The 13,081-nt window shown below is 44.5% G+C and overlaps 1 protein-coding gene across 1 annotated transcript in view; it reads left to right on the top strand.

The window, feature by feature from the left end:
* The window catches only part of LOC144602176 (protein kinase C-binding protein NELL1-like), a 452,218-nt gene that overhangs the window by 15,029 nt on the left and 424,108 nt on the right, over window positions 1-13,081 (top strand). The window contains exon 4 of the mRNA XM_078414912.1: window positions 7,390-7,560. Within this exon, the coding sequence (XP_078271038.1) occupies window positions 7,390-7,560 (171 nt within the window). The remainder of the gene's footprint in view (window positions 1-7,389; window positions 7,561-13,081) is intronic.

Genomic DNA, 13,081 nt, shown 5'->3' with positions numbered 1-13,081 from the left:
ATGCAAGTTGAGTTGAATCAAGGTTATGATTAAAATCGAGCTGAGTGGTCTTGGCAGCACTTCAAACAATCATCAGAGGGCAGGTTGTTGGTGATTAAGTGTCATTTGATTATACTTCTGACAACTATTTCCATCACGGTGCTAATGATGGGGAAAAGCTAATGGGGGAACATTGAATTCTCTAATTTTAGGTAACCTCCAGCACATATATATGTAGGTATACCTATGTATAAATATATATATATGTATATATATATATATATATATATATATATATATATGTATATATATATGTGGGTGTGTGTGTGTGTGTGTGTATATATATATATTATATATGTGTGTGTGTGTGTGTGTATGTATATATATATATATATATATATATATATATATATATATATATATATATATATGTGTGTGTGTATATATATACACATAATGCTGGAGTAACTCAGTCTGAAGAAGGGTCTCGACCCGAAACGTCACCCATTCCTTCTCTCCCGAGATGCTGCCTGACCTGCTGAGTTACTCCAGCATTTTGTGAATAAATCGATTTGTACCAGCATCTGCAGTTATTTTCTTATACTATATATACACATATATACACACACACACCCACACACACATATATATATATATATATGTGTGTGTGTTTGTGTGTATGTATATATATGTGTGTGTATATATATATGTGTGTGTGTTTGTGTGTATGTATATATATATATATGTGTGTGTGTATATATGTGTGTGTGTGTGTGTGTGTATGTATATATATATATATATATATGCTTATTTGGAGGTTGTCATGTTTAGTAGCTTGATGGCTGTTGGGAAGAACCTGCTCCTGCACCTGGACGTTACAGTTTTCAGGCTCCTGTACCTTCTTCCCGGGGGAACTGAGGCAGATCGGCCAGCGGTATTTTGGCGGGGCAGCTTTGATGTGCGGAGTGGCTTCCTCCAGTCCTCTGACGTCCTGGCGTTTTCCAGAGGCAGCAAAGTCAGCGTGTATTGATCGACTCCTAGAGCATAAATAAATCAATCACGGCGGGTGGATATTGCTTCTCTCCTCGTGTAAAATGTACCTGTGTTCATTAGACAGAGAGGGGGAATGAAAATCTGAGGACACCTTTGTGTGCACCATCGATGCATATTAGTGATGATATTGCACCAGATGCCTGGCAGGTTTACCGTTGTGATAAATGAGAGCCCAATTAGGTTCAGCTTCTGAGACAAGTGTCATGCTTCGCACAGCAGAGAAAACACAAACACAAAATCGTCAGCAGGTAGTTACATATGTTATTATTTCCATAAAACATGGCGATTCCTTTATTGATTTAGATTGTGTTCGAAACTGAACTCCCATTTTCCAAAAGTATTGTGAATGGTAGCACTCATCAGCCTTTTATTATCAAAGTGAGCCCGATCGATTAGTCTCAGTTTGTTAGTTTTGTATGCTTGAATTGAATATGAACCCATTTTCCCTCACAATCAAGTCTACCGTTTAAATGACGGTGATTGCATTAACAAGATAATGATGGTGGCAGTGGCACAGCGGTAGTGTTGCTGCCTTACAGCGCTTAACAGCGCCGGAGAACCGGGTTCAATCCTGACTACGGGTGCTGTCTGTACAGAGTTTGTACGTTCTCCCCGTGACCTCATGGGATTTCTCTGAGATCTTCAGTTTCCTCCCACACTCCAAAGACGTACAGGCTTGTAGGTTAATTGGCTTGGTTATAAATGCAGAATTGTCCCTAGTGCGTGTGGGATAGCGTTAATGTGTGGGGATCGCTGGTCGGTGTGGACTCGATGGGCCGAAGGGCCTGTTTCCGCGCTGTATCTCTAAACTAAACTAAAGCTAAACAAACACAACACTAAACCTCAGCATAAATTATGCCATGTTGCAGTGAGGCACATAAATTGCACGGTTTTTATATTATATAAATGATCTACTCATTGCGATTATTCACAAATCGGTCCAGTTATTTGCAACTGCGCCATATGTTTGCATATCTGTTGTGTTTCCGCAAGTAAGAATGTCATTGTTCCATTTCTATTGGGGCTAGGAGGGAGAGAGGGAGAGATAGAACAGCCATGATTGAATGACGGGATAGACTGGATGGGCCGAGTGGCCTAATTCCATGTCAATCACATGATCTGATGACCTTACGATTTTGGGATATATGACAATAAAACACTCCTGCCTTTTGGTACTGAGTGAAATATTCTGGTGTCTGTTTAGCTTACTTGGTTCCTTTGACTCGGCCTCACACCACCATTAAACATTTCCCTTGGGCAACCTGAATGTACTATATTGATTTCTCTAACTTCAAGTAACCCTGGCATCCCTTCTCTCGTCTTCCCTCCCCCGCCCTGCTCGTTGTACTTGTTTCACTGTCGTCCTGTTGAGTTTCACTGCCAATATAACTGGTTATCACCTCGCCCACAGCCAACAATGGACCATTGTGGGCTCCAACCTTCCTTGAACATCACTGCTTTCTGCATATCTTTCATTCTTTTGTTCTATGGACCTTGTATATCTCTCGTTTCCCTCTCCCCTGACGCTCAGTCTGAAGAAGGGTCTCGACCCGAAATGTCACCTCTTCCTTTTCTCCAGAGATGCCACCTGGCCCGCTGAGTTACTCCAGCTTTTTAGTTTAGTTTAGAGATACACCACTTAAACCAGCTCCACCGAGTCTGCACCGACCAGCGATACCCTCCACTTTAACACTATCCTACACACACTGGGGGAAATATACATTTATACCAAACCAATCAACTTACAAACCTGTACGTCTTTGGAGCATGGGAGGAAACCGGAGATCTCGGAGAAAACCCACGCAGGTCACGGGGAGAACGTACAAACTCCGTTTAGACAGCACCCGTAGTTGGGATCGAATACTGGTCTCTGGCGCTGTTTGTGTCTATCTTTGGTTTTAACCTGCATCTGCAGTTCCTTCCTACACATTTCGAGTATTTGCTGGTATAAAGTAGAAACTGGATTCATTCTCAAGGGTTTTATCCTTGATTAGCTTGTCTACAACAGCGAAATTACTTAAACACTCGTTGCCAAAGGAGTTAAAATGTGAAGTGCGATTGGCAGAGACTAGTGCATAACTGTGCAGTTAATGCAACGAGTGTTTATAAATCCAAATAAGCTCTCAACTACAGAGACTTGGCGGCATCGGTTTTATCTTTTCCCACTATTGTTCGTTTGTTTTTTATGTGTGTGTGTGTATATAGAAATTGTGTGTGTATGTATATGTGTGTATATATATATGTATATATGTGCATATATATATGTGTGTATGTATATATGTGTGTGTGTGTATGTATATATGTGTGTGTGTGTACATATATATATGCATGTGTATATATGTGGGTGTGTATCTATGTGTATGTGTGTGTATCTGTGTGTGTATATATGTATATGTGTGTATCTGTGTGTGTGTGTATATATGCGTGTGTATATATGTGTGTGTGTATATATATGTGTGTATATGTGTGTGTGTATATGTGTGTGTGTATATATGTGTGTGTGAATATGTATATATGTATACGTGTGTGTATATATGTATATGTATGTGTATATATGTGTGTGTGTATATGTATGTGTGTATATGTGTGTGTGCATATATGTGTGTGTGTGTGTATATATGTGTGTGTATATATGTGTGTCTGTGTGTGTATATGTGTGTGTGTATATGTGTGTATATGTGTGTGTGTGTATATATGTGTGTGTGTATATGTGTGTGTGTATATGTGTGTATATGTGTGTGTGTGTGTATATATATATATATATGTATGTGCGTATTTTTGTGTGTGTATATATGTGTGTGTGTATATATATGTGTGTGTGTATATATACATACACTGAACTTTTCTCATTTATTATATTGTTTACAGTGTACTATGTTTACATATTCTGTTGTGCTGCTGCAAGTAAGAATGTCATCGTTCTATCTGGGGCACACGACAATAAAAGACTCTTGGCGCTTGCCTCTCTCGACATCCCGTTAGGAAGGGTATTTATTATGAAGGACCTGAGGTGGTGACTCCACCAGCACATTTCAGGCCACGGGTGACTGTGAGGAGGATTCATTGAAGCTCGGTGCAGCCAAGGCCGATGCTCTCCACCCGTGAAGTCGTCTCTGTGGGGAAAGTCTACATGGAGGAAGAAAACTAATTTTGTCGTGTGTGCGAATTAGTGTTCAGAGTGGAAATATTCCTCGCATTGGACGCTGCCTTGAGCATTTTGCTGTGGGATGCTAGAGATTCCTAGATAGATGCCTCTGTATCTGCGCCTCTCAAGTCAGAGGGTGGTGAATCTGTGGCTGTGGAGGCCAAGTCAGTGGATATTCTTAAGGCGGAGATAGATAGATTCGTGATTAGTACGGGTGTCAGGAGTTATGGGGGAGAGGGCAGGAGAGTGGGATGGGAACGAGAGATTGATCAGCTATGATTGAAATGGCGGAGTAGACTCGATGGGCCGAAGGGCCTAATGTTGCTCCTGTCACTTACGAACGTGTGTATAGATAGTACAATGGTTTACATTTGTGTATTTGCCGCGCTGTGTACTTTGGCTGTAGGCTGTGTCTGTAGGCAGTAACGGTGTGGTCCACCAGTTAAATCCCAATGCTCCTACCCATGGTAACTGATGACCCAGTAGATATCTATATTTTATTCTCAGCCTGTGCTTCACATTATCTTTGCCCTACTTTCCTCTTTTAAATTATTGAGTTTGCTTTCATTTTTAGCTGTCAATTTAAAATTATTTCCAGAGTTCTCTGTGTAAAGGTTTCATCATTTTTTTTTCTTCTCTCTCTCACATGGAAAATGGTTTAGATTTTTTTGTTGTGTGTGTCTCTGTCTGACCTGAATCTTTTCTCTAGCTGTGTGCTTCGCTCGGCGGTAAGATTCTGGACCGAAGCAGATCCGTGTCACCCCACTCCTGAGGGCATCGCTGCAGAGTTCAACTAGACAATAGACAATAGGTGCAGGAGGAGGCCATTCGGCCCTTCGAGCCAGCACCGCCATTCAATGTGATCATGGCTGATCATTCTCAATCAGTACCCCGTTCCTGCCTTCTCCCCATACCCCCTGACTCCGCTATCCTTAAGAGCTCTATCTAGCTCTCTCTTGAATGCGTTCAGAGAATTGGCCTCCTCTGCCTTCTGAGGCAGAGAATTCCACGGATTCACAACTCTCTGACTGAAAAAGTTTTTCCTCATCTCCGTTCTAAATGGCCTAACCTTTATTCTTAAACTGTGGCCCCCTGGTGCTGGACTCCCCCAACATTGGGAACATGTTTCCTGCCTCTAACGTGTCCAACCCCTTAATAATCTTATACCTTTCGATAAGATCCCCTCTCATCCTTCTAAATTCCAGTGTATACAAGCCTAGCCTCTCCAGTCTTTATGAAATAGAGAAGGTTGCATTTGGACGGCAATCTGGAGGAAATATATTTGCGACAAAAATGGAGCAAGGGACGAGAGTATTTCATTGTCATGTCTCCTGAAACGGAACAATGAATTTCTTACTTGCAGAAGCACGACAGCTATGTAGACATGGGTAGGAAAGAACTGCAGAGGCTGGTTTAAGTGGAAGGTAGACACGAATTGCTAGAGTAACTCAGTGGGACAGGCAGCATCTCTGGAGAACATGGGATGTTTCGGGTCGAGGCCTTTCTTCAGGTTGGAAGAACCTGAAGAAAGAAAGGTCTCGCTCTGAAATGTCAGAGAAGGAATGGGCGACGTTTTGGGTCGAGACCCTTCTTCAGACTGAATGTTACTCATTCCTTCTCTCCAGATATGTAAACATAGTACGCTGTAAAACCCAATCAGTATAGACTGTACAAAAAGCACAGACAAATACATTTTGTTAAGTTTATTGTCATGTGTAACGTGGTGCAGTATAGAGCTTTGGTTGTGCGCTATCCAGTCAGAGGAAAGACAATGCATGATTACAATCGAGCCATTTACAGGTGTACAGATAAGGGAATCAACCAATTACCCATAGGTAATTGTAGGTAACCTCTCACTTAAACCCTTCCTTCCTTCCCCTGTGCCTCACCTGGACTCCTACCCATTTTCCCTTTCACCCCCCCCCCCCCCCCCCCCCCCACCACCCCTCTCCTCCCCACTACTTTGCTCCTTCTGGCTTCACAATCACAACTGTTCAAACCAGTCTCACCCCTTCTGTTCTTATCTCTGGCCTTTGTTCCAACCATCTCCCTATCAAAACCCCTCCTTTGCCCGTGTCGACCTATTACCTGCCACGCTTTGTCCTGCCTCCCCCCCCCATGTTTCTTGTTCCCCACCATGATTAGTCTGAAGAAGAGTCAAAGTTTAGAAGAATGACCCCATGAATGAGTATAGGAAAATAACTTCAGATGCTGGTACAAATTGAAGGTATCACAAAATGCTGGAGTATGCACTGCCTGTCTCCACCTATACCCCTTTCTTTGTCCCGCCACCCTGACATCAGTGTGAAGAAGGGTCTCGACCCAAAACGTCACCCATTCCCTCTCTCCTAGATGCTGCCTGACCTGCTGAGTTACTCCAGCATTTTGCGATACCAGGAATGAGTGGGTTAACCTATGGTGAGCTTTTGTCGGCACTGGGCCTGTACTCGCTGGAGTTTAGAAGAATGAGGTGGGACCTCTTTGAAACATACAGAATAGTGAAAGGCTTGGATCGAGTGGATGTGGAGAGGATGTATATACATAGATATCCATATATACGTGTATATGCATACATCTCCACATATACATGTGTATATGCATAGATATCCACATATACTGTGTATATACATACATCTCTGGTATGCCAGAGACAGTATCTGGAGAAGAGCCATAGGTGACGCTGCTAAACTAAATGGAGAGTCAATAGAGAGTATATGCATGTACACATATATGTGCATATACTGTACATACATACCGACGTATACACATATACACAAGAAAGGTCTTGTCCCAGAATGTCCCCTGTCCATGTTCTCCTTAGATGCTGCCTGACCTGCTGAGCTACTCGCTTAATCGCTGGTCGGCGCGGGCAAGGAGGGCCGAAGGGCCTGTTTCCGTGCTGTATCTGTAAACCTAATACCAGCATCTGCAGTTCTTAGTTTCTGCAGGCTGCGATACTGTAGTTTAAGAAGTCTGTAGTCTGAAGAAGGGTCTCGACCCGAAACGTCACCCATTCCTTCACTCCTGAGATGCTGCCTGACCCGCTGAGGTACTCCAGCATTTTGTGAATAAATACCTGCGATACTGTAGTTTAGTTGGTAACTTAGAGTGAGTCTTGTGTAATGTATGAGTGCTTTAATAAGTACACTGTGCCTGTGATAATTTAATGTTTACACTGGATGCCGCTGTTAAATAGCGTACCCTTGTTGCAGGTATTTTGAACTGGAGAGCAGTGGCCAAAGAGATGAGATAAGATATCACTACAGTTTCAACGGGCGGTCCAGGACTGAGGTGTTCCCGTATCGACTGGCCGACGGACTGTGGCACCGCGTCGCACTCTCTGTCAGCGCCTCCCGCCTCCTGCTTCACGTGGATTGTAACAGGTAAGATCGGCATCGTGGCCTCTGCAGCAAGAGGCACCTAGTTTGCACGATGCATGGAACTCGACCTGGAGCTAAACTAAAGAGAAGTTGGACGCAGTGACTCAGCAGGTCAGACAGCATCCCTGGAGAAAGGGAATATGGGACACTGCTAAGCTAAATAGAGCGACAAAATTTCAATAAACTTTGCTACCAATATTCCCTTCAGCCAAGGGAATGGAATATGTTACTACCCAACACACACACACCGCCCCCGATGTTCAGTCATTTAAAAAGGGGATTGAGCAACTCCTCAACTTGGTCAAAAAGGCCCACTTCAAAATTTAATCACGACTCTACTCACTGCGACCTGCGCGACATAGATAATCACTTATGAGGTGTTTGCGCGGTAATCAACCAGAACCAGAACCAGAAAAGCTAAATAGAGTGTCAATTCTAAACCCCCCCACCCCCCCTCCCAATTTTGTTACTTGAGTTTAGTTTAGTTTAGAGACACAGCGTGGAAAAAGGGCCTTCGACCCACTGAGTCCGTGTCGACCAACGATCCCCGTACACTAGCACTATCCTTCACACTAGGAACAACTTGCAGATGCCGGTTGACCTACAAACCCCCACGTCTTTGGTGTGTGGAAGGAAACCGGAGCACCCGGAGAACACGCAGTACAAGGGGAGCACAGTAGTTCAGAGATACAGCGCGGAAGCGAGCCCTTCGACCCACCGAATCCGCACCGACCTGCAACCCCCCATATTCTAGCACTGTCCTACACACACACTAGAGACCATTTACAATTTTATCAAGGCCAATTAACCGACAGACCTGCACATCTTTGGAGTGTGGGTGGAAACCAGAGGACCCGGAGAAAACCCACGCGGTCACGGGGAGAACGTACAAACTCCGTAAGGACAGCACCCGTAGTCAGGATGGAACTCGGGTCTCTGGCGCAGTAAGGCAGCAACTCTACCGATGGGCCACTGAGTTGAATCTTGATTCATCTTGAGTTGCAACCCACAATGCTTTGGGACAATAATTAACCTCTGATAACAGAAATTGGGTTCATTGAACTCAATAACAGGGATTGAAATCAATAATGGGTAAAGAATGACAAATAAGTACATTTAAGACGTGTGAAAACAAGTTGCCCCTGAGACAAAACAAAAGGCTGTTACCGAGAAATTAATGGATTGAATTTCTGGGGCTGCCTGCAAACAATCACAAGCCACAGTACAAGCAATTTAGAGCAACCAATTGGGAATTAATCTTAAACTTGTGATTTTCCATTTACTTTGTTTTAGCTCGGTTCACTTAAAGTTAATGAATGCTCTCTGCAGGAAGGAACTGCAGATGCTGGTTTAAACCAAAGATAGACTCAAAAAGCTGGAGAAACTCAGCGGGTCAGGCAGCATCTCAGGCAGATGCTGTCTGACCCGCTGAGTTGCTCATGCATTTTTGTGAGTGCTTATGTGTATATGTGAGTATGTGTGTGTATGTACACTTTCTTGTTTGTATTGGTTACAGTGTACTATGTTTACATATTCTGTTGTGCTGCTGCAAATCACACCAGCTTCAAAGCCGTCTTGATGAGTCTCATTGTCTGTATTATTTCCACCTAACAGACAGCTAACAATGGCCTGTTTCCTTTATCATCGCTACTTTTTTGCAGATCTTTCATTAATTTGTTCTATATCTCTCTACATCACCGTCTATATCTCTCGTTTCCCTTTCACGAGGAAAAACTTTTTCAGTCAGAGAGTTGTGAATCTGTGGAATTCTCTGCCTCAGAAGGCAGTGGAGGCCAATTCTCTGAGTGCATTCAAGAGAGAGCTAGGTAGAGCTCTTAAGGATAGAAGAGTCAGGGGGTATGGGGAGAAGGCAGGAACGGGGTACTGATTGAGAATGATCAGCCATGATCACATTGAATGGCGGTGCTGGCTCGAAGGGTCGAATGGCCTCCTCCTGCACCTATTGTCTATTGTCTATTGTCTATTCCCCTGACACTCAGTCTGAAGAAGGGTCTCAACCCGAAACACATCGCCGATTCCTTTGCTCCAGAGGTGCTGCCTGACCCGCCGAGTTACTCCAGCTTTTCGTGTCATGCGGCCTGACTTGCTGAGTTATCCAGCACTTTGTGTCTTTAGTTGTAAACCAGCATCTGCAGTTCCCCCGTGTCCCATAGGTTATCCTCAGCCTGAGCCGCTGACTTACTCCAGCACTTGGCGTCCTAATTTTGTAAACCAGCGTCTGCAGTTCCTCCGTGTCCCCTGCTTATGCTTTAGTTACATTGGCAGAGATTGGCCACTTTCAACTAATTTACACAACATGAACAAATTCCTATCATTTCAGGATACAAATGACAGCGAAACTAGTACGGCCACCAGGGTGGGGGGAGGGACGGAGAGAGAGGGGATGCAAGGGGTTACTTGAAGTCAGAGAAATCAATACTCATACCACTGGGTTGTAAGCTGCCCAAGCTGAATATGAGATGCTGTTGTATGTTCTATGTTCAGAACAGAACCAAGAGAGTCAAGGGTGTTTTATTCTCACATGTCCCCAAATGGAACAATGAAATTCTTACATGCAGCAGCACAATGGATATGTAAACACAGTACTCGGTAGATACCATGATAAACGGCAAAAATGAGTCCAATAAATGAAAACAAAACAATATGGTGCGAAGACAAAAAGACACCCCCAGTCCCGAGTGCAATCAAGGCAGTTGGTAGTTTGGGATTTAGTTGCAATACGTAGTGATCAATAGCCTGAGGAAATCTGAGGAAAGACATTCTAGCCTTAGAGGGAGTACCGAGAAGGTTCACCAGATTGATCCCTGGGATGGCAGGACTTTCATATGAAGAAAGACTGGATAGACTTGGCTTATACTCGCTGGAATTTAGAAGACTGAGGGGGGATCTTATAGAAACATATAAAATTCTTAAGGGGTTGGAGAGGCTAGATGCGGGAAGATTGTTCCCGATGTTGGGGAAGTCCAGAACCAGGGGTCACAGCTTAAGGATAAGGGGGAAGTCTTTTAGGACCGAGATGAGAAAACATTTCTTCACACAGAGAGTGGTGAGTCTGTGGAATTCTCTGCCACAGAAGGTAGTTGAGGCCAGTTCATTGGCTATATTTAAGAGGGAGTTAGATGTGGCCCTTGTGGCTAAAGGGATCAGGGGGTATGGAGAGAAGGCAGGTACAGGTTACTGAGCTGGATGATCAGCCATGATCATATTGAATGGCGGTGCAGGCTCGAAGGGCCGAATGGCCTACTCCTGCACCTAATTTCTGTGTTTTCTATGTTTCTATGATGGGAAAAAGCTGTTCCTGAACCGGGACCTTGCAGTTTTCAGGCTCCTGTACCTTCCTCCCGATGGCAGGGGTGAAACGAGAGCGTGGCCAGGGTGGTGTGGGTCTCTGATGATGCTGCCTGCCTTTTCGAGGCAGCCCCTCCTGTAGATCCCTCTGACGGTGGAGAGGCCAGTACGTGTGATGGGCCGGTCAGTGTTCCCCTGTGCTCTACCTATTGCACTGGGGTTTGGCTTGATTGTGTTTATGTACAGCATTATCTGATCTGCTCGGATAGCACGCAAAGCACAGATTTTCACTGTACCTCGGTACATGTGATGATAATAAAGCCAAACCTGAACCTATCCCTCAACATGGTGTTGAAGACATTTGTGATTAGAAATTTCTCCGGCATGGTAGCGCAGCGGTAGAGTTGCTGCCTTACAGAGCTTGCAGCGCCAGAGACCCGGGTTCGATCCTGACTACGGGTGCTTGGCTGCACGGAGTTCGTACGTTCTCCCGGTTTTCTCAGAGAACTTCGGTTTCCTCCCGTACTCCAATGACGTGCAGGTCTGCAGTTTAATTGGCCTGGTATGAATGTAAAAATAGCCTCTGGTTTAGGATAGTGTTAATGTGCGGGGATCGCTGGTCGGCGCGGACTCGGTGGGCCGAAGGGCCTGTTTCCGCGCTGTATCTCGAAAACAAAAGATCAAAACTAAATTTGTGCTCCAGCCTCTAGATTGAGACCTGCAGTCGTGACCTTTAGATGCGTAGTTGAGTCCAACCAGCTGATAACAAGTCTGTTCTCCCAATCCGTATAAAAAGCAATTTAAACCGCTGAAGAGCATCAATCAATATTGCAACAGGTTGTCTGAAGTTTTACTGTCTAAATCCATATCAACACCAGTTTGAGAAATGATTATTAAAAGTGACAAATTTGACATTTTGCTTGAACTGCATTTGTCAACAAGCATGGCAGATTTCTCAATCTACCCTTTTAAACATTGTAATATTTTATATATTGCAGTTAATATATTTGAACTGTCTAGTTTAGGAAAGTATTAAATATGTTAGATTGAAGAGAACTAATTATTTTTCAGTGCACAATCTGTGAAATTAGTTTTCTCTGAACATACAATAATTACCACCCTTGAACACAAATCCTGATGCAAAAACATGGTCAGATCGATGTAGGTGAGCATCAAAATGCTTGAGTGAATCTCCTGTTTAATTGGATGTCTTTAGGTGTGAGCAGTAGCGATGTATTCTATTTTGCCAGCTATAATAGATTTTGTGTGCCAAGGAATCTTAGGAGGGCTAGTTTGGAGATATGGTGCAGAAACAAGCCCTTCGGCCCACCGAGTCCATGCCGACCAGCGATAACTCATACACTGGTTCTATCCTACACACTAGGGACAGGGTGGAGCAGGGGTAGAGTTGCTGCCTCACAGCGCCAGAGACCCCGGTTCGATCCTGACTACGGGTGCTGTCTGTGCAGAGTTTGTACGTTCCCCTCCCGCCGTGACCTGCGTCGGTTTTCTCCAGGATCTCTGGTCTCCTCCCACCAGTACATGTTTGTAGGCTAATTGGCTTGTGAAAATTGTCCCTAGTATGTGTAGGATAGTGTTGGTGTGCGGGGATCGCTGGGCGGCACGGACTCGGTGGGCCGAAGGGCCTGTTTCAGCGCTGTATCTCTAAACTAAAACTAAACTGAAGCCATTTAACCTACAAACCTACAGGTCTTTGGAACGTGGGAGGAAACCGGAGCACCCGGAGAAAACCCACGCAGGCCACAAATGCACGAGCAGTACTACTCAGTAGGCTGCTCTCTGGCGCAGCGGTAGAGTTGCTGCCTTACAGCGCCAGAGACCCGGGTTCCATCCTGACTAAGGGTGCTGTCTGCTCGAAGTTTGCACTTTCTCCCCGTGACCCGCGTGGGTTTTCTCCGGGTGCTCCCGTTTCCTCCCACACTCCAAAGACGTGCAGGTTTGTAGGTTAATCGCCTTCTGACAAAATTGTAAATTGTCCCAATTATGTGTAGGATGGTGCTAGAGCACGGGGTGATCGCTGCTCAGCATGGACCCGGTGGGCCAAGGGGCCGGTTTCCGTGCTGTATCTCTAAACTACTGTGCTACCCTGTGGCGTCTCTCTATCGCTCCTGTACGCTTTTCCACCTTTGTTACTGAACAGTGCTGATCACCTGGATTTGGTGGTGATGACAAGAGCCTATTATGTAGGAGAGAA

The sequence above is a fragment of the Rhinoraja longicauda genome, chromosome 18, assembly GCF_053455715.1.
Source record: "Rhinoraja longicauda isolate Sanriku21f chromosome 18, sRhiLon1.1, whole genome shotgun sequence".
Taxonomy (NCBI): Eukaryota; Metazoa; Chordata; class Chondrichthyes; order Rajiformes; family Arhynchobatidae; genus Rhinoraja; species Rhinoraja longicauda.
The sequence above is the reverse complement of the archived record's forward strand: the minus strand, read 5'-3'. Positions and strand labels throughout refer to the sequence as shown.